At 39.2% G+C, this 22605-nt stretch overlaps 1 protein-coding gene across 2 annotated transcripts in view; it reads left to right on the top strand.

The window, feature by feature from the left end:
• Positions 1 to 22605, top strand: part of Gogat (glutamate synthase) — an 80291-nt gene that overhangs the window by 30419 nt on the left and 27267 nt on the right. The window contains exons 4-17 of one of the 2 annotated variants that reach the window (XM_089736705.1): positions 10494 to 10663; positions 11616 to 11701; positions 11836 to 11887; positions 11984 to 12106; positions 12177 to 12286; positions 12788 to 12885; positions 13123 to 13374; positions 14809 to 14930; positions 15903 to 16025; positions 18552 to 18718; positions 19443 to 19571; positions 20215 to 20371; positions 21040 to 21217; positions 21888 to 21992. In XM_089736705.1, the coding sequence (XP_089592831.1) occupies positions 12840 to 12885; positions 13123 to 13374; positions 14809 to 14930; positions 15903 to 16025; positions 18552 to 18718; positions 19443 to 19571; positions 20215 to 20371; positions 21040 to 21217; positions 21888 to 21992 (1279 nt within the window). In that variant the 5' untranslated portion in view covers positions 10494 to 10663; positions 11616 to 11701; positions 11836 to 11887; ... (1 more) ...; positions 12177 to 12286; positions 12788 to 12839. The remainder of the gene's footprint in view (positions 1 to 10493; positions 10664 to 11615; positions 11702 to 11835; positions 11888 to 11983; positions 12107 to 12176; positions 12287 to 12787; positions 12886 to 13122; positions 13375 to 14808; positions 14931 to 15902; positions 16026 to 18551; positions 18719 to 19442; positions 19572 to 20214; positions 20372 to 21039; positions 21218 to 21887; positions 21993 to 22605) is intronic. The other variant, XM_089736704.1, reaches the window with a different exon arrangement.

Raw genomic sequence — 22605 nt, 5'->3', positions numbered from 1 at the left:
TCCATCTGTATTCATAATTGAATTTCTAATTAAGCGTGTTGAATATAATAACATATACTATTAGATTACATTTATTTACATTCACATTGTTAAGACAATCACAACATGCACGACTTCTTTGGGTGGACTAATGTGTCCCAAATTACTGGTACTTCGAGATTTCTGGACTCTTTACTTCTCCGTTTGCAATCTCATATAATTTGTTTATTTAATTCATTCATATAATTATGTTTAATGTATTGCTTCTTGCACCTTGTAAGTTATATGTAAAGAATTTGTTTTTTTTTGTATTGTTTACATGTGTAGACGAACTCATAGCCCACCTGGTGTTAAGTGGTTACCGGAGCCCACAGACATATACAACGTTTATGTCACCACTCACCTTGAGATATGAGTTCTAAGGTCTCAGTATAGTTACAACGGTTACCACACTCTTCAAACCGAAACGCATTGCTGCTTTACGGCTGAAATAGGCGGTAATTGTTACGTGCGATGAAATAGAAATAGACTACAAAGTAATATATGTGTCACACAATGCGAAGGCGCTATGCCGAATTAGATATTTGGGTATTTTATCACAAGACTTTACATCCTAACAATGTTTGTGTATTAACTAACCGTATGTTCTCGAACGAAAAATGAGGTCATTGTTTTCGTAAAAGATTTGTGGGAAAGCGATGTAAGGAAAACTGAACTCTATTGTAAAATATGTGTGGGTGTTCAAAGACACGAAGTAAATAAATAAAGTTTATACGTAAGTCTTGTTGTTGTCGATTAAAACTATTTTTAAATCAACAATAGTTTTCCAAAGAAAAGCTTCGACTTAGTGATGATGGTTACGTCTTGGTTATGTTTGAGAGGTTCTAATTACATTGTAACTTATATTTCTATTTCCTGATCACTAATACGACATAAGCTATGGAGCTTTTCGTTTTATAGCACTAGAAGTTCAGGCAAACTATTACAAAATCCTATTGCCCAACTTCAGGTTTGATCTCCAATTGAACTGCCTTAGTCTTCAAGCTGGCAGAATGGTAGAATTATCCCTGTGGGCTAGTACAGCTCCCAATGACCCGTTAAAGGTCCAACCGAGAACTTTTCCTCAAGTCACATCTTAGCTATTTCAAATACCCACTAGAAGCTGTTGCTAACCAATCTAACTACTAAGCTATACACAAAAATCCATTGAGAACACTGCGTAGTTCAGCAAACGTTTCAGGTAATGTATTTTAGTTACATCATTTTTCAAACATTCATACGAAGGCGCCAGATAATTTTGGCAATAGTTTTGTAATGTTCGAGAGTTTCAGAGTCCGACTATATAGTCGTAGAATGGAATTGTTGTTATGGCAAATAAAACACGCATTAGTGTGGAAGTTTTATTATTTATTACGGAGATGGGTGGACGGGCAAAAGGTATGTCTGGTGGCAAGAGGTTAATGCCGAGCGATTGTCGAAATCTCAATTGGATTCTGTAATATCAAACTCTTCAAACCGGTTCGAATGACTGATTCGCGTCAAAAATAGGCAATACAGTGATACCTATCCGTGCAGGCTTACAATACTCGTTACCATCAGTAATCACTCAGATAATAGCTAAAGGTTGCAAATAATAATATAAGTCTTAGCAAACTTCTGTTCTGTAAAATGGGTCTTATAGATACTGAGTAATGACTCACAACAAAGGTATTCATAGTGTGCCAAGAGAAGATTAAAGTAGATATTATATTTAGGACGCGAATTATAATAATAATTATAATATAGTCGGGATTTATGTACGATATATTATCTATGAAATGCTTTTTAAACAAAAATGATAACTGAATGTTTCACGTTCTTCTTGATTCGGAAAGAATATGCATATACATACTCGTATATGTAATTTTTCTATACGTGCGTTTTTACACTGAGCACCTGATTTTAATATATAATATATCTTATGCTTTTTATGGGTCCCCCAGATGGTTCTGATTTAGAATTGAACCCGCCAGGTGGCGCTGCAATTTTTTTGTAGGTTTTTTTATATTACTTTCAGAGCAGGGCAACGTCTAACATGCTAGTTGCAAATAAATGCTTATACTCACCTTTTTATTTTCAAATATTTTGAAAAGTTTAATTTTTTCCCTTAACAATGTAAGAAGGCAGCAGTTGGTCACATTAGATCATCTTAAGATAACAGCATTATTCTATTTCTTGAATATAATATAACATCTCAATTGTATAGTAGATTTGTAGAGTATAATATTAATATTTATTTGTTTAAAAACGTTTGTTTTTAAACGGAAATTGAACTTCAACCTTTTCCTCGCTGAAACTCGTGCCAAAATCTGAGTGTTGACATTTTGTGGGGCTGGATTGAATTGGAATGCTGAAGGGAAAATTCCCGCCACGTTATGAAGACTCGATTCAAGATAAAATTTACATATAAATAAATCTAATTAATAAACATCATATTATTATGTACTCGGAGTTTTTCAGTTTACTTTCGGCAAACTTTACTATCCTCTATCATTAAAAATATTCAGAAACGAATTCCTTAGAATGAGACCAAAAATAGAATGCATCACATTAAATGCCAGCAGCTTTAGTTATAAAAAAAAATACAGTTCAATTTTCCAAATTCAAACATCTTACTCTAAATGACAATTTTTAACACCTTAATTTGGAATGTTTGTTTCTCGCATACTTATTATGTTGATGAGCTATTGTTTCCATAAATCTGTATTTATTGTAAGCTGTCACGTCGTGATGTGGGTCGGTCGGCGTCCGCCGTTTGTCTGTCGACATTCACCGATAACCTGCGGTTACGATTTGTTTGCATCTGATTCTGCCCGAGGATTGATCTTGTATTACGTCATTTGTTTTTATTTTTACAACTGTTCGAGTAGGTACAGCTGTACGTACATCGTTACCATTGATAATAGATTCCGATACAAATGCTTTTGCAGTAATTATATGAAATTCGTATCCAGTGATCTTCAATACAGAAACCTGGTCTTTCTGCTATTACTGGTATCACCGGCGTACTTGGGCGAAATTGGCCCGCAACACTAAGGCAATCTAGAACTTTTATTAATTTCTATCTAAATTAATAAATGAATGATTACTCTGACATACATACTTCAGTACTAGAATCAACAAATATAGAGATTTGGTATGGTGCTCTTAGAATTATTTTCATCCTCAGGCCTAATATCGATTTGCGAAGAACGAAGCCTTTATCGTTTTTGTTTAATCTGTTTCGACTTCTGTAATAACTGGAAATTATGAGTGTTGAAACGTGAAAGAATTAAAGAAAATAGTTGGTCACCAAACTTTTCAATAGATGTATCATACCCGATCCGGTGGACCCAATGGTAAACAGTCGACGTCGCCCTAAACACGTTGTTACGGATCCTCCCGATCTATTAACGGTACTTTTAGGTACCTCAAGCACCGATCACCGTCCTCGCCGAACCCGTCGCTTGCGACGAAAGGCTCGACGAGTAAATTAACCCATAGACATAGCCCACTGAGTTTCTCGCCGGATCTTCTCAGTGTGTCGCGTTTCCGATCCGGTATTAGATTCTGCGAAGCATTGCTCTTGCTAGGGTTTGTGAGCCCATTGTGGTTGCGACTTGGACACGGCGGAGCACACGCTCGTTGCCTGCCCCGCATGAGAGGGGTGACGCCGTGTCCTCGTCGCAAAAATAGGAAACGACTCGTCGTTGCCGAGTGTTGTGGCATCGATGCTCGGCGACGACGAGTCGTGGAAGGCGATGCTCGACTTCTGCGAGTGCACCATCTCGCAGAAGGAGGCGGCGGGGCGCGTGAGAGACGCACAATCCCGCCGACGTCGAGCGGGGGCCAGGGAGGCGGATCTCGCCCAAGCCCTGGCCCTCCTACGTGTTTCGGGCCCCCTCACATGTCGGTCTGGGGACCGGCGAGGGGGCCTAAGAAGACGATGTGCAAGCTGCTCTGCACGCGTTTTACGCAAGAGCATCCGGGTGATGGAAGGCCGGCTATCCTCGACCCACGCTGGTTCTGGTCCAGCGGGGTATTCCGTAAGATAGCTCACTCTAACCGGCGCCATCTAGGCGGACTTCGGATAGCCTGCCGACCGAGAGGGCTGGTGGTCGTGGCGCCGACGATCGCCAGTCCGGCGTCCCGAGGGGGAGAGTGATGGGAGAGATGTGCTCCGCACTAAACGCTCCACTTTCCTCCCTTTGCCTCTTCATGAGTTCTGTCTCATGCGAGGTTTGGACGTTGGTTGTTGAGCGACAGGAGGTTTTAGTCAGTTCGACTCTGACATGCTCCGCCCTCTATCCCTAGTGGAGGGCGGAAGTCCGGCGATTTCCTCCTGACAAAAAAAAAAGGTAGGAAAAAAATATGTATTAGATTTTGTTAGCATAGTTAAATCGAAGTGCCTATACCGACTTAACAATTCGATAAGCTCTGTTTCTAAATGTTATTTTCAGTAAAATATGGTAATTTAATGAGAATCGACAATCGCTTGACAGTGTTTCAACTAGTTAACGAGTCTGGCAACGATTACCGCGTTTGTAATGGACTTAAGAAAATCGAGAAGTTAAGTTCACCGGCCGTACTAATTGTAAATATCCAGATTTGGCCGAGTGTCTGGCGTGGGGCCAGTTGTTGCATACCGTTTCACCGACCGTCGTCTGCCGTCATGGTATACAATACATAGATCACGCCATGTACCCCGGCGTGTGGGTCGTATACGTGGATAATACAGAATATAATGATTTTTCAATATGGAATTTGAATTTTAAGAGTAACGTTGATATCCCTTGATTTTAGAAATTGCCATCATACATGTGCACGGCCTGATATAAATAATAGAAATACCGCAGTTTGTTATTTGACTGCAAAATCCTATAAAGGTTCACTACGTTACCTCTTAGTGTTGCTTTTATTGGACTAGCTAAGATCCTTTCTTTTGTTAGGCAGCGAAGTCATATCCGATCCAGACGACGGGGCAAAGCAATACCGTCACCCGAAACATGTCTTGAGGAATCCCCAGGATCCACTATCGGTATTTTTAAGCTCTTCAAGCACCACGTCGGTCAGCGTCCTCGTCGAACTTGTCGATTACGACGAAGAGTTCAACGAGCAAACTAACCCATAGACACAGCCCACTGAGTTTCTCGCCGGATCTTCTGAGTGGATCACGATTGCAACCCCGTGGTAGATTCTACGAAGATCTGCTCTTGTTGTTATCACATACTTTTTTTTTAAATTTAAACTTGTACCTGTCGAATCTTTTTTTTTTATTTATTGCCTTTGTAGGCAGAGAAGCATACGGTCCACCTGATGGTGAGTGGTTACCGTCGCCCATGGACTTCAGCAATGCCAGGGGCAGAGCCAAGCCGCTGCCTACCAAAATCGTCAGAATGTCGTGAAAAAATTACTTTAAATTGATTTAATATGAATTTTTGTCGTATACAATATTAGATTATCAATCATAGATTCGATCACGTGACTTAGGATATCTTTCTCTTGAAATTTGGCCAACGTTTAGTACGTCGGCGGGATGGACGTAATATGCTCTGCGTCAACCCTGTCCCGCCGTCTCAATAGCCCCGACTGGCCTCTGGCCCGAGGTTCAACTCCCACATACCCCATCTGCCGCGCGGGTGGGGATCCGGCGATTTTCTCCTGTGGAAAAAAACGTTTAGTACGTAGGCGTACAGTATGTAAGCATACGAAATCAGTTTGTTTGTATTGAGCAAACTTGTCCATAATGTTTACAAATTGAATACTCAAATCTTCCTCGTTTTATCGCTCTTTCTCTTAGTGATAAACGCATGAAAATTTGTTCCATGGCGCAGAACAAGAAGATAATGGTGGCAACTTTATTATATCAATCTAGATATTAACAAACAAACAAACAAAACGAATATACGCACCATCAATATAATCTAACAAAATATTTTGCCGTAAATATAAACATCTTCAAAATTTAAACATAAAAATCTTCTTGAATTAAAAGTTACACATATTACATAAACTTATCTATTTAATATTCTACTCCACTATTTTCAATTGAAAATACTAAATGTATACTAAGTACATATTACAGTTCGGTACTAGACGAATTAATGATTTTGCTGTTAAACGGTCGAAGTTTTAGCACTTAAGAATAATCTTATTAAGGTAATCCCTTGTCAGTCATGGTTGAGCGCTTTTCCTGTAGCTATCTCAGAAGACACAGTGTCAATTCCACCCTTTGCAGACGCCGTCCCGATATTCGAAGTGAGAGAATTTAATAAGATAATCTCCGTTATTGAATTACCTAGATGGGACGCGTAGGTATGCGAATCAACTCAGTTTACCACTATTATTACTTCTCCGTTCTCCCTCGCCTTAATTTCCTATCTGTTCTTTCCCTGTATTTCATAATAATATCTTGAGAATCGGTTGTAGAACTTGTTGGTAGTAACGCCTTTTTGTGCTTATAAATGAAAGAAACATCCATCTTCTTAATGAAAAGGTGACTTCAGAACAAAGCTTGCTTTAAAATCGCCAGGAGCATACATTTTTACTGGTGGTAGGACCTCTTGTGAGTCCGCGCGAGTAGGTACCACCGCCTTACCTATTTCTAAAGTGAAGCAGTAATGCGTTTGGGTTTGAAGGGTAGGGCAGCCGTTGTAACTATACTGAGATCTTAGAACTTATATCTCAAGGTGGGTGGCGCATTTGCGTTGTAGATGTCTATGGGCTCCAGTAACCACTTAACACCAGGTGGGCTGTGAGCTCGTCCACCCATCTAAGCAAAAAAAAAACATTCCTTTTTCAAACGCGGCTGGTGGAGAGAATTAAACTGTAGGCAGTGCTTCGCTCTGCTCTTGGGATTTCTGACGTCCATGAGCGATGGTAACCACTCACCATTAGGTGGGCTATAAGCTCGTCCATACCATATATTCCATATATTCGCCAAAATCCTATCAACGGATAAATTAATGTTCAGAAGAATGATATTTTTTTCAATGAAATATAAAATGTTTTTCAAGCACTACGAATGGAAAATTTATCGACACAGTGTCTGTGTGTTTAGTTGGAAACGGTTTTGTAGGTTTTCAGACAGGGCTCATTTCGGTCAATATCTCGCGTTGGATTCGTGACGTAACAGCTGCGCGCGCAGATTCCGCGTACTCGTTTGACCTTTACACATTGTAAATATATGACACACATTCTTATTACAATACAGTAGTTTTGATTGAAGGGAAATTTTTAGGGTGAAATCTGTTTAGATTTTTTTCCCAAGTTTAAATTTCAAATGAAAATGCTTACGAAAATTTCTGTTAGTGGTCAATCAATCTTAAGGCAAATCGCAAAAGACAAAACGTAATGTGTTTGGCCCTATATAAGTTATACTGTTTCTATTTAATAAATCAATTAGATGAATTTAGTCATATTTGGTCCAATTTGATTTACGTCTTTGTACGATTTAGGGTCTGAAATATGTCTTGAAATCTATTAATTGATTTTAATGTAGTTGAGCAGATTAGAACCCAGAAACATCGTAATAATATTTAAAATAAGTTATAAATTATTTACGTACTGTAATAGGATAACAGCCCTATAAAAAAATAAAAATGTATCCTTTGGAGGCACATGCTCTATTTACTATTTGTTAGTAACCACAAATAATCAAATAATAATAGTAATATATTTATGTAATAAATACAACTTATACACTTATAATATAAATACACTTGTACAACACAAATAATAATAGTATCTGTATATGTATTTATCTGTATAAATAACCTCTAAAAATCATTATTACAGAAATAAAATAACAAGTAAGACTTTAGATCGTTCGCTATGACGTTGACCTAGTATACATATTATAGTGTATTTATCAGTATGTATCATGTTCAAACTTCGTGATAGTTACGTGCTCAGTGTATGTTTACAATAGACGACACGATAACGATGATATTGTCGTGAAAGTGACCTTTCAGAAATAACTAATTACCTTTTAAAGATTACGTAAAGACGGTGCCTGCTATTACCTTCGATTGGGATAGTTGTAATTTCGGATTTTTGTGAAACTATCGCATATTGATAGCGGTTAGCGTGGTATGGACATGTGATGCGTAGAGAGAAGATGCATGTGACTAGGAGATGTATGAAAATGGTAGTGCAAGGTAGAGAGGGAAGAGGTCCACCAAAGAAGACGGATGGAGTGTGTGAATGACGATATGAAAGAGAATCACTCCTCTCTGTGCTGAAATGACGGCTGATAGAAAAGAAAAATTAGCTGTGCCGACCCCACCTAGTGGGATAAGGGGGAGAAAAAGAAGATCGCATACTGATAGGATTACTATGGCGATCAACAACAGTTGATGCTCAATTTAATTAGTAGTCTAATGTGAATTTAAATATTTGGTCATAAGTAATAATGTACCGTTTTTGTTAAATGTTTATTATATGTTTTTATATTTTGTATGATCAGTCGCTTTATTTTTTATCGAAGTCAGGAGAACAGTTAAGTGACATTTTCAAAACAAAAAAAGACATTTTATGTAAATACGTATTTTATTTAAATACGGAATCCAAAAAATATTTTAAATTTAAAATAACTAAATTAAACTGTTAAATTTTTCATCCAACTGTCGTAATAAAAATGACTATAGTCAGTCATACTTGATTAATTTTATGTTGCAATGACTTTTCTCTTTTGTTTTCTTTTTCCTGTTAAGATAAAAAATACAGTTCTTTGTTGATGACGCCAAAGCTCGTGAATAGCTACTAAACAGATCAAATCAAATCAAATCACTTGAGAAACAAAGGAGAAAAAAGTACTGAACTGATTATTTTTGATTTATTCTGCTAAAACATTGTAAAACATTTGGATCCAGTTCATATAGTACCTTACTACGGGAACGTAAGGCACTTCTTAGGATTATCAGAAGTTTTAACTAGACATGCTAGCTACTAGTCGTATCGGTTGATGTAAAATATCAAATATCTTAATTGTAAGTCCTTAAAAGACTATTACACAACATCATGTTATAATATTCTATACACCCGTGTCATTGTTGAAGCTAATTATTTATTTATCGGACAACAGCTACCTTATATGTGCACTAAATTATCCGTAATAATAAGTTTACAGTCCCATATAAAACATTATTGCATTACGTAATTTGGAAAATTGGTCTTACTTGGCATTCAATGCAGTATAATGATCAAAGATTATTTTTATGTAGGTACTGCAATAAGTTGAATGATAAATTGAATAAAAGTGGAAATTAACTAAATGAACTTGGTGACAATCTGACTTGCAGATATACACTGAAACTAAAATTTTCATCTAATTTCTCTGTTTTATTACATTAAATGGTCGAACGACTTCACGATCCAGTATTGTTTGCCCGAGCCCCTAGGACAGCTTAACGTGAATTGCGCCACCTTTGACATTATGCCCTACCACCAATAAGTGCACAACGAATGACAGGTGTCATTTTATGATTATTTTTCCAAAGAAAAATTAGTACCTGTCTGGTAGGCATCGCTCGATATGAATATATTGTTTTATCCTTTGGGCCATTTATCATTTACCCCACGATCTTCGGATTGTTATTTCTTATTTTCTGTAACACGAAAAAAACATTAGTTATCTTTTGATCCTTCAAAGAGGTTCTTCCATTAGCTGTTATTGACTCTATCGTTCTTAAATTCATGATACAAAATACAGAGATTGTTAAGCTGTTTTAATCTATATATTAATACGTGAAGCAAAAATGTTGTACCCCTTTTTACGAAGATTGCGCGGACGGAGGTGTATGAAATTTGCCACGCTTATAGAGAACATAGAGTAGGAGCGCAGATTGTTAAATCTATAATAAAAACACTCTGCCGTGTATTTGACACACACACACACACACACACACACACACACACACACACACTCACACACACACACTCACACACACACACTCACACTCACACACACACACACACACGCACACACACACACACGCACACACACACACACACACATACACCCATACACACACGCGCGCGCACTCTTTCATTTATTGTTAAAGTCTGCGGTCAAATTGAGAATAGATTAATATTGTTTGTCTTTAATATTATTTGTCTATAGAGTACCTACTCTTGGCGAAATCTGTGATTATAGGAGTAAACTTTTGACAATAGAACCACAATAATATTCAAACTTATAAGTTCAATTTATTATAGTCGAATTTCGACTACTGGGGGACCACTAATTTTAATAAAATCACTGTATTTTAAAAATTTTATAATTTTTCCTATTGAGACAAATTCATAAAATTTGTTTTCATCATAATTTATTGTAGCTCGTTTATCCATCCTATCTTTAAATATTCATGGCTTTCCTCGAACTTTGTAAAAAATAAGTATTTTCCGAGAACATTAGCTTAAAAATAACGAAGTGATTGAGGATTGAGATAATAAAATAAAGTCAATTAAAATAAAAACTTCTTGTTGCTCAACAGAGACAGTCACCAGATCGATTTGCCCCCCTTCGGGCGATATGCGACTGGGATCTTCTTCTTAGACAAACTGCATCACCAGGACATAGAAGCCAAGTTTCTAGTACTAGCCGAGAGTCTTGGTCTTAAGGTGCTGTGCTGGCGTACCGTTCCTACAAAAAACAGCAGCATCGGTAAGTAAAAAGTTTCAATTTGTTAAAAAAAATATATAAAATATTTTGACTAAATCATGATTAAGTTTTAAATCGTATATGGAATTTAGAAACGATTCATTTTGTTGTCAATTCGTTCAACATTGGTCCATAAAACGTTGTTATTTTCTATAAACTCTTTGAGTTTCAATTTCAAAACGTATGAAAGTTTTTTTTTTTTAATTTTGTCAATAGAGTCCGTATGGTTTTTACACGTGTGTGCTATTCACAATTCGGGCAGTGTGTTGCGATATGTGTCGTTACGTTTACAGGTCGGTCACGTAGTAGAATCTGTGGGGTTATATCTCACCGATGCGAGGTCATGCCATGATTGACCATATGGTTTGTTCCATTTACCATTACCAGCCATTTTACATACATCACCCAGTTTTGTACATTTATTAATGTAATAATGCTGAGCTTTACGTGTCGTATCATTTAAACAATTCAATATTTTAATGCTGATTTATAAATGTAAAAATTGGGTTGTTCTTGTAAAATACTGCTGTCTCATTTAGTTTATGTTGAAGAATGTTTTAAATAGATATATAAGTGTGAGGTTTCTTTCAAAATTGAAGGAAAATTTTTTGACGACGACTTGATACGCTACAATTTTACCCACTATACAAATTAGAAAAATACATTCTCTAGAATATTATTATAATGGAAATGTTGTGTGTCAAGTCGAATATTTAAAAAGAAAATAACGAAAAATTCAGCTTTTGTTATGTTGTTCTATTGGCTAGCGATTGATGTTTAAAAGTGCATATACGAAACTTAACGTTATAATAAACCGCTCAGCTTATATAACAACAAAAACGTACACGCGTTTCTTGTAGATAAGTACTTTGAAACTCATGACTAGTCTTTTGCGCCCATAATGTTTCCGTTGCCCCTGTAAAGTTAGTAATAGCCTGTTTTGGCTGGCTTTCAGGTCAGGTGGCTCGTAACTCGGAGCCGTATATGCGTCAAGTGTTTGTTACCGGCGATATCGAGGACGAGACCCAGCTGTCGCGGCAGGTGAGATCACGGCGAGCGACCAACCGCACATTGGGCTCAATACGGGTATGAACCCGCAATCGAACGCGTCCATTGCGGATTCAAACTCGTCGCTTCGTTAGGGGGGCAGAGAACTCTTGTAGGTGTTTTTTCAGATCGCGCGTCGAGCGACGGCCGGCCGGACCTTGGGCCCGCATCTTCGTGAACGTAAATTAAACAGTCCATATTATATAATAAAACGATCCCTTAGATATTGGTGTTTGTACGCGTCGGCACGTTGTGGAGGTGTAAATGTGCTTTCAGATATTCGTGCTCCGTAAACGCGCAAGTCACGAGCTGGTGGTGCCGGGCGCCAGGTTCTATATATGCAGCCTGTCGCTCAGGACTATCGTGTACAAAGGACTTCTCACTTCCAATCAGCTATGGGTAAGAAATAACGACAGAGATTACTGTTCATTAAAATGAATGTTGTTCTAATTAATGGGGTTATCTTTAGGAGTACTTCAAGGATCTGAGCAATCCAGCGTTCACAACCTATTTGGCGCTTGTCCACACAAGATTCTCAACGAATACGTTTCCGAGCTGGGAAAGAGCACACCCATTGAGGTACGTAAGTGTATATAGTCGTATATATTCAAATATATTTTTTTTATTGCTTAGATGGGTGGACGAGCTCACAGCCAACCTGGTGTTTTTTTTCTTTTATTGCCCTTGTAGGTAGACGAGCATACGGCCCACCTGATGATGAGTGGACCGTCGCCCATGGACCGTCGCCCATGGACTTCAGCAATGCCAGGGGCAGAGCCAAGCCGCTGCCTACCGCAAAAGTGGTTACTGTAGCCCATAGACGTCTACGACGTAAATGCGCCACCCACCTTGAGATATAAGTTCTAAGATCTCAAGTATAGTAACAACGGCTGCCCCACCCTTCAAACCGAAATGCATTAATGCTTCACGGCGGTAAATAGGCAGGGTGGTGGTACCTAGCCTCGCGGACTCACAAGAGGTCCTACCACCAGTAAAAGTTTATTTACCATCAGTTTATTTAAAGAATGTGATAATAATAAATGTTAATTGAATTAGTTATAATGTTTAATAAAATTTCAGAGTTCTCGCCCACAATGGAGAAATAAATACGTTACGAGGTAACGTCAATCTGATGAAAGCTCGCGAGGGTGTGATGAAGAGCGACATATTTGGAGACGGTAAATATACTTTTACGTTTAGCAACGAAGCGCTTTAGTTCACGTGTACTAACTATTAAGCTGATTTAGGAACGACAACCTCGAATAAATATTATTTCAATTAGAGATGAAACGAATATCCAGTAACTATCCGGTACTTGCCGAATATTCGGTATCCGGTATTCGGCCAAACCACTATCCGTTTCATCTCTAATTTCAATTGTAATTTGTTGAGAAAATGGAACAACTGGCCCGCAGACTTGAAGAAGCTATATCCAGTGGTGGAGCCCAACCTGTCGGACTCTGGGTCGGCGGACTGCGTGCTGGAGTTCCTGGCGCAGGCGGGCGGCAGGTCGCTGCCCGAGGCCGTAATGACCATGGTGCCCGAGGCGTGGCAGAACGACCACACCATGCACCCCGACAAGCGCGACTACTACCAGTGGGCTTCCTCCGCCATGGAGCCGTGGGACGGACCCGCCCTGGTCTCCTTCACGGACGGCCGGTACATCGGTACGTGTCCACGTCTCCTACCATATGGACTTTATAGATATTAAGTTTACAGCTTATTTTTGTGTTTCGACATTAGAGGTGGGACCTCTAATGAAAAATACTAGTGGAGCCCCAGTAGTCGAAATTCGTTGCCGCCGCTGACTACTCCCCGAATCCTGATCACGCAGGAGCCAGTCACCGTCGTCGCCCTAGACACGTCCTTACGGATCCATCAGATCCAATAACCCTAGGAGTAGGGACCCCGGTAACCGTACTCGTCGAATTCGGCAAAAAGTGCGACGTGCAACTTAACCTAAGCATCAGCTCGCTAAATTTCTCGCCGGATCTTAACAGCGGGTCGCGATTCCGATCCGGTAGTAGATTCATTCGCGAAGCAGCTGCTCTTGAGTCGTTAGGTCTCCTTTGGAGGCGCTCGAGTAGCTGTTAGAAAGTTCCACTCCTCCTGAGCTGAACTGGCTCGACCACCTGCCCTGGTAAAACTGGAAAGGAGATTACTGGAGATCTCTCAATCATTAAAAAAATATATTTAAAAAGTCGAAATTCGTCTATAATTAATTGAAATCATAAGTTTAAACATTATTATGGTTCTATTGTCAACTACTATACTTCTATAATCACAGATTTCGCCAAGACTACACTATTAACAAATAACATAAAAGTTTTTGCTTCACGTATTAATATGTAGATAATTGAGACTCAGAACCTCTTATCTACTCGGTACTGTAGAGGCCTGTGAGTGTTACTGCTCGTACCGAGCCTAATTGATGTCTTGTTGTACATGGAACATTCCCCGATCGAATTGCAAATATAATACGAACAAACAAACGAAGCCACATATACGTTTTTTTAAGGGATTTAATAACCCGGTAACTAAGACCTTTAAGCCATGTCTTATTTAATTTATATTCTTATTTTTATGAAAAATGAATATAATGGAGTGAAATAAAATGAAATGAAATGAGATGATATGGGATGAAATATAATCTTAGTAAAATGGTGATCATTTACTGAGATTTTTTCAGTGCACTTTTTGGAGATTTCCGAGAAGTTACGTATAGCGGCTTTGTTTCATTTTCCCACATTTGTGCACTTTCACAGATATTAAACACTAAATAAACCACCGTTATTACACATTTAAACCTGAAGAAACACCAAATAGACAAAATAAAATAAATCACACAATTCACTCCTCGCGTTCCCGCCAGAAAGTCCCACAGATATGTAGTCGTCGTGGTCTAAATGATAAGACTTTGGGTAAATTTCGTATCGAGCGATGTGTCTGCGCCGGTGTTCGAATCCCGCAGGCTGGTACCAATTTTTCTAATAAGATACATATTATGTATTTGATAAATGTTCACGAATAAAGAATTGGGCCGGGGGCAATAAGCAATAAAATAAGAAAAGTGTTATTAAAGATGATATTTCCGTATCCAGGTGCCATACTGGACAGGAACGGTCTGCGGCCGTCTCGTTTCTACGTGACCAGCGAGAACATACTGGTCATGGCCTCCGAAGTCGGAGTGTACGACGTCGAGCCTGAGAAGGTCGTACTCAAGGTAATGAATCATTACAAATTATACGCCATTTTGTTATTTTTTTCCACGTCCAATGTATCTTGGGATTTTTTATACAAATGTAGTGGCAGTTAGTTTACTACCTTTGTAGGAAAATTATTATACGGTCCACTCGATGGCGAGTGGTCACTGTCGCCCATGGTCATCAACAATGCCAGGGTCGCAACCAAATCTTAAGCTAGTTGTTCGATTATGATCTTTCTCGTTCTATGGACTTACGATACGACTAGGAATACGTTTTACGCGAAGTCGCTTAAGACGTGACATTTATCTTTGTAATTAAAGGTGCGTTTTATTTGGTATTAGCATCAACAGTTTTAAATTGAATTTCAATTAAATTTACTCCATTCAAATAGCTAAAGAATTCTTTGTGTTAAGTATGATATTTTTCTAAATTTTAAACATAAAATGGCTCTCCTGTAATGGGTACAAAAATTTCGCTTCAACCAAATAGCCGTTCACATCTTGAATTGTGTTTTTGCTGACAACATTTCTGTAGTACAATTATGATACACAATAGGTACTTACCCGATCCTGTAGACCGAATGGTAAACAGTCGACGTAGCCCAAAGCACGTCATTACGGATCCTCCCGATCCATTAACGGTGCTTTTAGGTACCTCAAGCACCGGTCACCGTCCTCGTCGAACCCGTCGCTTGCGACGAAGGGCTCGACGAGCGAATTAACCCATAGACACAACCCACTGAGTTTTTCGCCGGATCTTCTCAGTGGGTCGCGTTTTCGATCCGGTGGTAGATTCTGCAAAGCACTGCTCTTGCTAGGGTCAGTGTTAACAACACACTGGTTTGGGCCCCGTGAGCTCACCTAAACACGTTAGGGTGAAACTGAAATAGCCTCTCAAGGCTATCAGCATAGGTAGGAAAACAAAAATAGGTACTTGAAGTTTTTGAGTCGGTTCTGTAATGATAAAATAATGATTTGTGTGATCCTCAGAGTCGTCTGAAGCCGGGTCGGATGCTGCTCGTGGACACGGTTCAGAAAAGAATGATTCAAGATGTCGAGTTGAAGATGGAAATAGCGAGGAGCCGACCGCACTCTGAGTGGCTGAGAGATAAGGTGATTCATTTTATACGGTCATTTAGTGGGTAGATTCAGCGAAGCACTGCTCTTGCTAGGGCTAGTGTTAGCAACGTCGTCAGGCTAGACCCCGTAAGCTCACGTATTCGCTCGGATAATCTAGCCATGACCATTTGAGGTCACTAGATTAGGTAGGGAAAAAAAAGGGTGCATTGTAGTAAGTGTAGTATGTACACATATATATATATATATATATATATATAGTAGTAATTAAGACAATATTGACTTTCCCCCCTCGATATGTATAATTAAATGCAATTACTAATTTTTCGTGTCAATGTCAATACAATTAATTAATAAATGCATTTTTTTTACCTTAATAAGTTTCATTTAGAGATTTCAGATTAAGCCCGAATTGTGTGTTTATTCTATATCTATATTCTTATATGTTTACTGTCTGTCTGTCTGTCTGTATATGTCATTGTGATTAGTGGATTTCACTATAACTATTGTCCTTTTTTTATACTAAACTATGTGTATTTTGTATTTCATTTCGCATATTGCATCCGGTGTTGGGAATAAAAATATAAAATCAGATGGTGAGTTTAGTTGTATAAAGTGAAAAGTTTTAATCGCTTTAAAACACAAGCTGACACGTCCCGGCTTCGCTCTAGTAGATAGACTATTTTTTGTTTGTGTTTGTAGAATTCGTAGATCATTCCGATTGTATTAATTATTATACTCTGAAACAAAACTGTTCATATATTTCCTATATGCTGCTTCGAATTATTTCGTTTGCCGAAATTATGAAAATTAGGCCGACAGAACCATTCTGATTTGTGATAATAAAGACAAACAGAAAAATTATATTCATTTAAATCTTAAATCACAATATTTGTTTAAATCTTGTATCGATATTCATTTAAAACTTGTATGTCCATATGACTAAGTACTTTTAGTAATTATTCACGAGTCACTTTGCCTTGTTTTCTCGTGAAAGTATGGTTGAACGCATGCATATATCATTTACAAAAATGACGATGTGATCTTTAGATGCGGTTATTAATGACCTGCAAAACATTATTTTTATATTTAGTCTGTTTGTTTGTGATGAAATCTTTCCTGTTTCAAAAACTTGTGAATGTGTATTGGTCACTCACTAAATTTTGTCTCACAAAGCTAACCAAGACGATATGAAATATCATAATGCATGTTGATTGTTAATTCATTAGTAATGCAAGTACGAAGTGCCTAAACTCCCTCCCTAAACATACCACGTGTTTTGTAACAATTTCTAGCGTAAGATGGTGTATTTAAAGTTGAAAATTGAATGTGGTTACAAATCAGGTTACAGTTCGGTCGGCATCTGAGCCACAAAACTTTGTAATCGTCGCCCATAACATTGATTGTGACCAGTCTCTGTTTAGGGAGCATACGTACAGCTAAAATTCTCCTAGCATGAAGATTCGAGGCTTATATGTATATCATACATAATGAATTTGTTTTGTAAATGTGCGTAGTTTTTCGTAAGTTTTTAGTGTGTGACCTTGATTCAGAAGAATTGGAATGAAAACGACCTTTTTGTTGAGTATTGTAGCTGGGATGCTTAGCTTTTATATCGTGCAGTTTTTTAAGTTAGTTCCGTGGTCTGAACGGGCGTAGTGTGGGCACGCTCGGTAGCCGATCCGAGCTTAAATTAGGTGATCGAGCTTACAGCCCATTTATTCTATCAGCCCACAGACGTCCACTGCTGGACATAGACTTCCCCCAAGCCTCGCCACAAAGATCTTTGTGGCGAGGCTTAGCCACGCTTACGTCTTCCGGTACGCGGTCGCCACTGAAGAACTTTTCGGGGCCCATCTAGTCCTAAGTAATTACTGGAGTCCAGAGACATGACGTTTCGTATAACAACTCTCCTACTCTTCGAACTCACGACTGTTTCGTGGTAAAAACGGGCAGCATATTTGTAACTACCCGTGCGGGCTTATAATACACGCTCCCGCTATTACTACGCAACCTTTTATTACACTATGCTATTCTTTTATCAAGGTAGCAAGGTAGAGGAGGAAGAGGTCGATCGAAAAAGACATAGATGGAATGTGTGAATGACGATATGAAAGAGAGAGAGAGGAGTGAGTGTTGAGATTAAGGCTGATATTTTTTTTGCTTAGATGTGTTGGCGAACTCACAGCCCACCCGGTGTTAAGTGGTTACTGAAGCCCATAGACATCTACAACATAAATGCCGCCACTCACCTTGAGATATAATTTCTAAGGTCTCAGTATAGTTACAACGGCTTTCCCACCCTTCAAACTGAAACGCATTACTGCTTTACGGCAGAAATAGGCGAGATGAGAGTGGAAGAGAAAAATTAGCTGTGTCGACCCCACCTAGTCGGATAAGGTGAAGAAAAAGAACATTTCCCAAGTACTTCATTCGTTAAATAAAATACTAGATACCAGCGATCTGAACCCCGGCACGGTCGCATCGCCCGAGTGCACTGATCGTCTTGTTGTCTAGGCCACGACCCCTCAGCGTCACACAATGAAATACTCTTCTTTGCAGATCACAATGGAGGACATATATAAATCATTGAGTCCAGCCGAGAACGGTTCTACGGTTTCCAACGGCGATTCTCGACCCATTTCGGGCCTTTCTGACAAAAGACTCGGCCTCTTCGGTTACACCATCGAGTCAATCCACATGCTGCTGCTTCCAATGATACAGAACAAGTTAGTAGACGAGAGTTGTGCACGATACTTTAGACCTTATGTCGGAGCTATCCAGAGTTAAAATTCTATTGAATTGAAATAAAACGAGGAAAAAAACAGTAATTTCATTAATAATATATATCGAATTCAAGTGTTTCATCTATTCTATTTAATATTATTCGTTTGACTGGATTCTCGTGATTACACAACTATTACTAAGTTTTACTAAGTTTTTACGGTTAAATATTCCAGATAAATGAATTATCGCATACATACATACATACATACTTATGTGTTAGAGCAGGGGTGAGCAACCTTTTTAATCAATGGGCCAATTTAAGTTATGATTTTTTGACCGGCCGCCCATATATTACCTTTTATTAATAATTTACGAATCTTTATTTCTTTATTAAAAACAAACAAGAAATGAACTGAAAACGATAAATATATTACCTTTTATTAATAATTTACGAATCTTTATTTCTTTATTAAAAACAAACAAGAAATGAACTGAAAACGAATTTATGGGAGAAAATTGTGATAATAATTTGTCGTTACGTTTGTAATTGTGATTCATTCACAATGTGAAGGGAACTCGGAACTAACAACTGGAAAAGGTCAACAATTTATAAAGATATTCTACAATTGTGACAGATCTCATGTCTCAAAGCGACTGGCGATACAGCACGTTCACCCGTTGATGCAATAAAGACAAACTACTAAGCAGTAACGGTGATGTCGACAGGAAGGAAGCCCTCGGCAGCATGGGCAACGACGCTCCGCTGGCGTGCCTGTCCCGCTTCCAGCCGCTGCCCTACGAGTACTTCAAGCAGCTATTCGCGCAGGTCACGAACCCGCCCATCGATCCCTTCAGGTAGAACTCTGCTAATATAAAACAGTAGCTTCGATAGAGCCTTATAGATTTTTTACAGGTGGTAGGACCTCTTGAGAGTCCGCGCGGGTAGGTACCACCACCTTGCCTATTGCTGCCGTGAATCAGTAATGCGTTTCGGTTTGAAGGGTGGAGCAGCCGTTTTAACTATCCTTGAGACCTTAGAACTTATATCTCGAGGTGGGTGGCGCACGTTTACGTCGTAGATGTCTATGGGCTCCAGTAACCACTTAATACTAGGTGGGCTGTGAGCTCGTCCACACATCTAAGCAAGATTGATTGCACGGTCTACCCTAAACACGTCATTACGGATCCTCCCCAACCATTAACTTTGCTTTTAGGTACCTCAAGCACCGGTCACCGACCTCGCCGAACCCGTCGCTTGTGACGAAGGGCTCGACGAGTAAATTAACCCATAGACACAGCACACTGAATTTTTCATCGGATCTTCGCAGTGGGTAGTTTCCGATCCAGTGGTAGATTCTGCGAAGCACTGCTCTTGCTACGACCAGTGTTAGCAACACTCTTGGGTTGAGAGCTCACCTACACGTCAAGTAGAAGCTGAAATAGTCTCTCAAGGCTATCAGCATAGGTAGGAAAATAAATTGCACGATACCTGTCGCAGGGAGAAGATAGTGATGTCCCTGCTGTGTCCGATCGGGCCGGCGCCGAATATCCTGCAGCCCGGCGCGGAGTTCGTGCACCGGCTGTTCCTGCCGCAGCCCGTGCTGTCCCTGCCGGACCTCGACGCGCTCAAGCGGACCAGCTACCGGGGCTGGAAGGTACGCAGACTCCTCTAACTTACTGTGCAAGTAATAAGACTTGTTAAATGCGTGTTTTAAAAATACCGCATTAAAGATTCTTTCTAAATGAGCAGGCTGAGCTCCGTCGGATAAACTTCTTAATTTTTGAAATGAAACTTCGTTAGACGCGTTGAGAGTAATTCTTCTTCTTCTTCTTTGTCGTTTCCTTATTACTGAGGGTCGTGACCACCTTGGTCCAGTTTTTGCACCAGCTTCCTCCAATGTTGCCTGCATTCGGCCTGCTTAATGGCGTCCGGGACGCTGGTGTTTGTGGCCTCCTTGATAATGTCCGTCCACCTGGTTGGCAATCTTCCTCGACTTCTCTTTCCTTCCACGTGACCTACAACTATTATTTTTTCCAAGTTCTCATTTTGTCGGGCCACGTGTAATACATACCTATAAATGCTGTTAGTTTAATTTTTCAACCCAGCATCATGACAACCTAATGACTCTGACTCACCTCATGACTGACATGAATGAGGTTTTCTAAAATTCTGCATCATATATGTATTCATCTAGCTCAAAGTTGCTTTCCGTTTAGCTTTAATACAACGGTCAAGTTTCAATTTTTTTATAGTTCGTGTTACCTTGTTGTTAGTGTTAAGCACTGAAAAGAGCAAAGAAGAATATTGTAATGCGTTCCTCAGACGCAAGTATTGGACTGCACGTACGAAGCGTCGTCGGGCGCGAGCGGGCTGGTGGCGGCCCTGAACGCCGTGTGCGCCGCCGCCGAGAGCGCCGCCCGCGCGCGCTGCCAGCTACTCGTGCTGTCCGACCGCGCCGCCGGACCCAAGCGCGTGCCCGTCAGCTCGCTGCTCGCGCTGGGTAACGCACCCCCTCTCTTTCTCCTACTCTCTCATCCTCTCTCTCTCTCTCTCCCTCCTACTCTCTCATCCTCTCTCTCTCTCTCTCCCTCCTACTCTCTTATCCTCTCTCTCTCTCTCTCCCTCTCTCTCTCTCTCCCTCTCTCTCTCTCTCCCTCTCTCTCTCTCTCCCTCTCTCCCTCTTTCTCTCTCTTTCCCTCTCTCTCTTTCTCTCTCTCTCTCTCTCTCTCTCTCTCTCTCTCTCTCTCTCTCTCTCTCTCTCTCTCTCTCTCTCTCTCTCTCTCTCTCTCTCTCTCTCTCTCTCTCTCTCTTACTCTTTTACACACTAATGTATAATAAAGCTTATGTTTTCACATCTGTAAAATATATTTGATTTTGTAGACTTTTTTATTGCTCAGATGGGTGGACGAGCTCACAGTCCACCTGGTGTTAAGTGGTTACTGAAGCCCTTAGACATTTACAACGTAAATGCGCCACCCATCTTGAGATATAAGTTCTAAGGTCTCAGTATAGTTACAAGGGCTGCCCCACCCTTCAAACCGAAACGCATTACTGCTTCACGGCAGAAATAGGCAATTGTAGAAATTTGTACTATAATGTCAATTAGTTAAAAATGACACATAAACACATGAATATATAAACAAATTCTTAAACAATATTATTTGTAACAGGAGCTGTACATCATCATTTAATTGAAACCCGTCAACGAATGAAAGTTGGACTCATTGTCGAGACGGCCGAAGCGAGAGAGGTTCATCACATGTGCGTTCTGTTAGGTAAAGTAATATTAAATATATAATAATTCTTTCTTCTTATTAAAAAATTAAATTAAAATTAAAAATAAAAAAAATAAAAAAATCATATATAAATCATCTCAAATGTGAAGACAGAAAGTATACCCAGATGAATCACTGTAATCTATATATTAATACGTGAAGCAAAAACTTTGTATCCCTTTTTACGAAAATTGCGTGTACGGAGGAGTATGAAATTTTCCACACTTATACAGAATATAGAGAAGAAGTGCACAATGCTCATATTTTTATAAAATAATGCATAAAAGACACATTAAATCAATAAAGAAAACATTACACACACAATACATGGTATGTAGATACCATGTATTTGACGCACACACGCATGCATACTATTTATTGTCAAACTTTTGTTTTGACGTCTGTTGTCAAATTGAGAATAGAGTAAATATTGTTTGTCTTTATTTATATTTTTTATAGTGTAGTCTTGACGAAATTTGTGATTATAGAAGTATAAAATACAATCATAATAGTGTACAAACTTACAATTCCAATTAATTATTATAGTCGAATTTCGACTACTGTGGGACCTCTAGTTATACTAATTATGTAACCGGGAATCAAAATATAATTG

The sequence above is a fragment of the Bombyx mandarina genome, chromosome 22 (assembly GCF_030267445.1).
Source record: "Bombyx mandarina strain Sakado chromosome 22, ASM3026744v2".
Taxonomy (NCBI): domain Eukaryota; kingdom Metazoa; phylum Arthropoda; class Insecta; order Lepidoptera; family Bombycidae; genus Bombyx; species Bombyx mandarina.
This window is presented reverse-complemented; position numbering and strand designations above follow the sequence as displayed.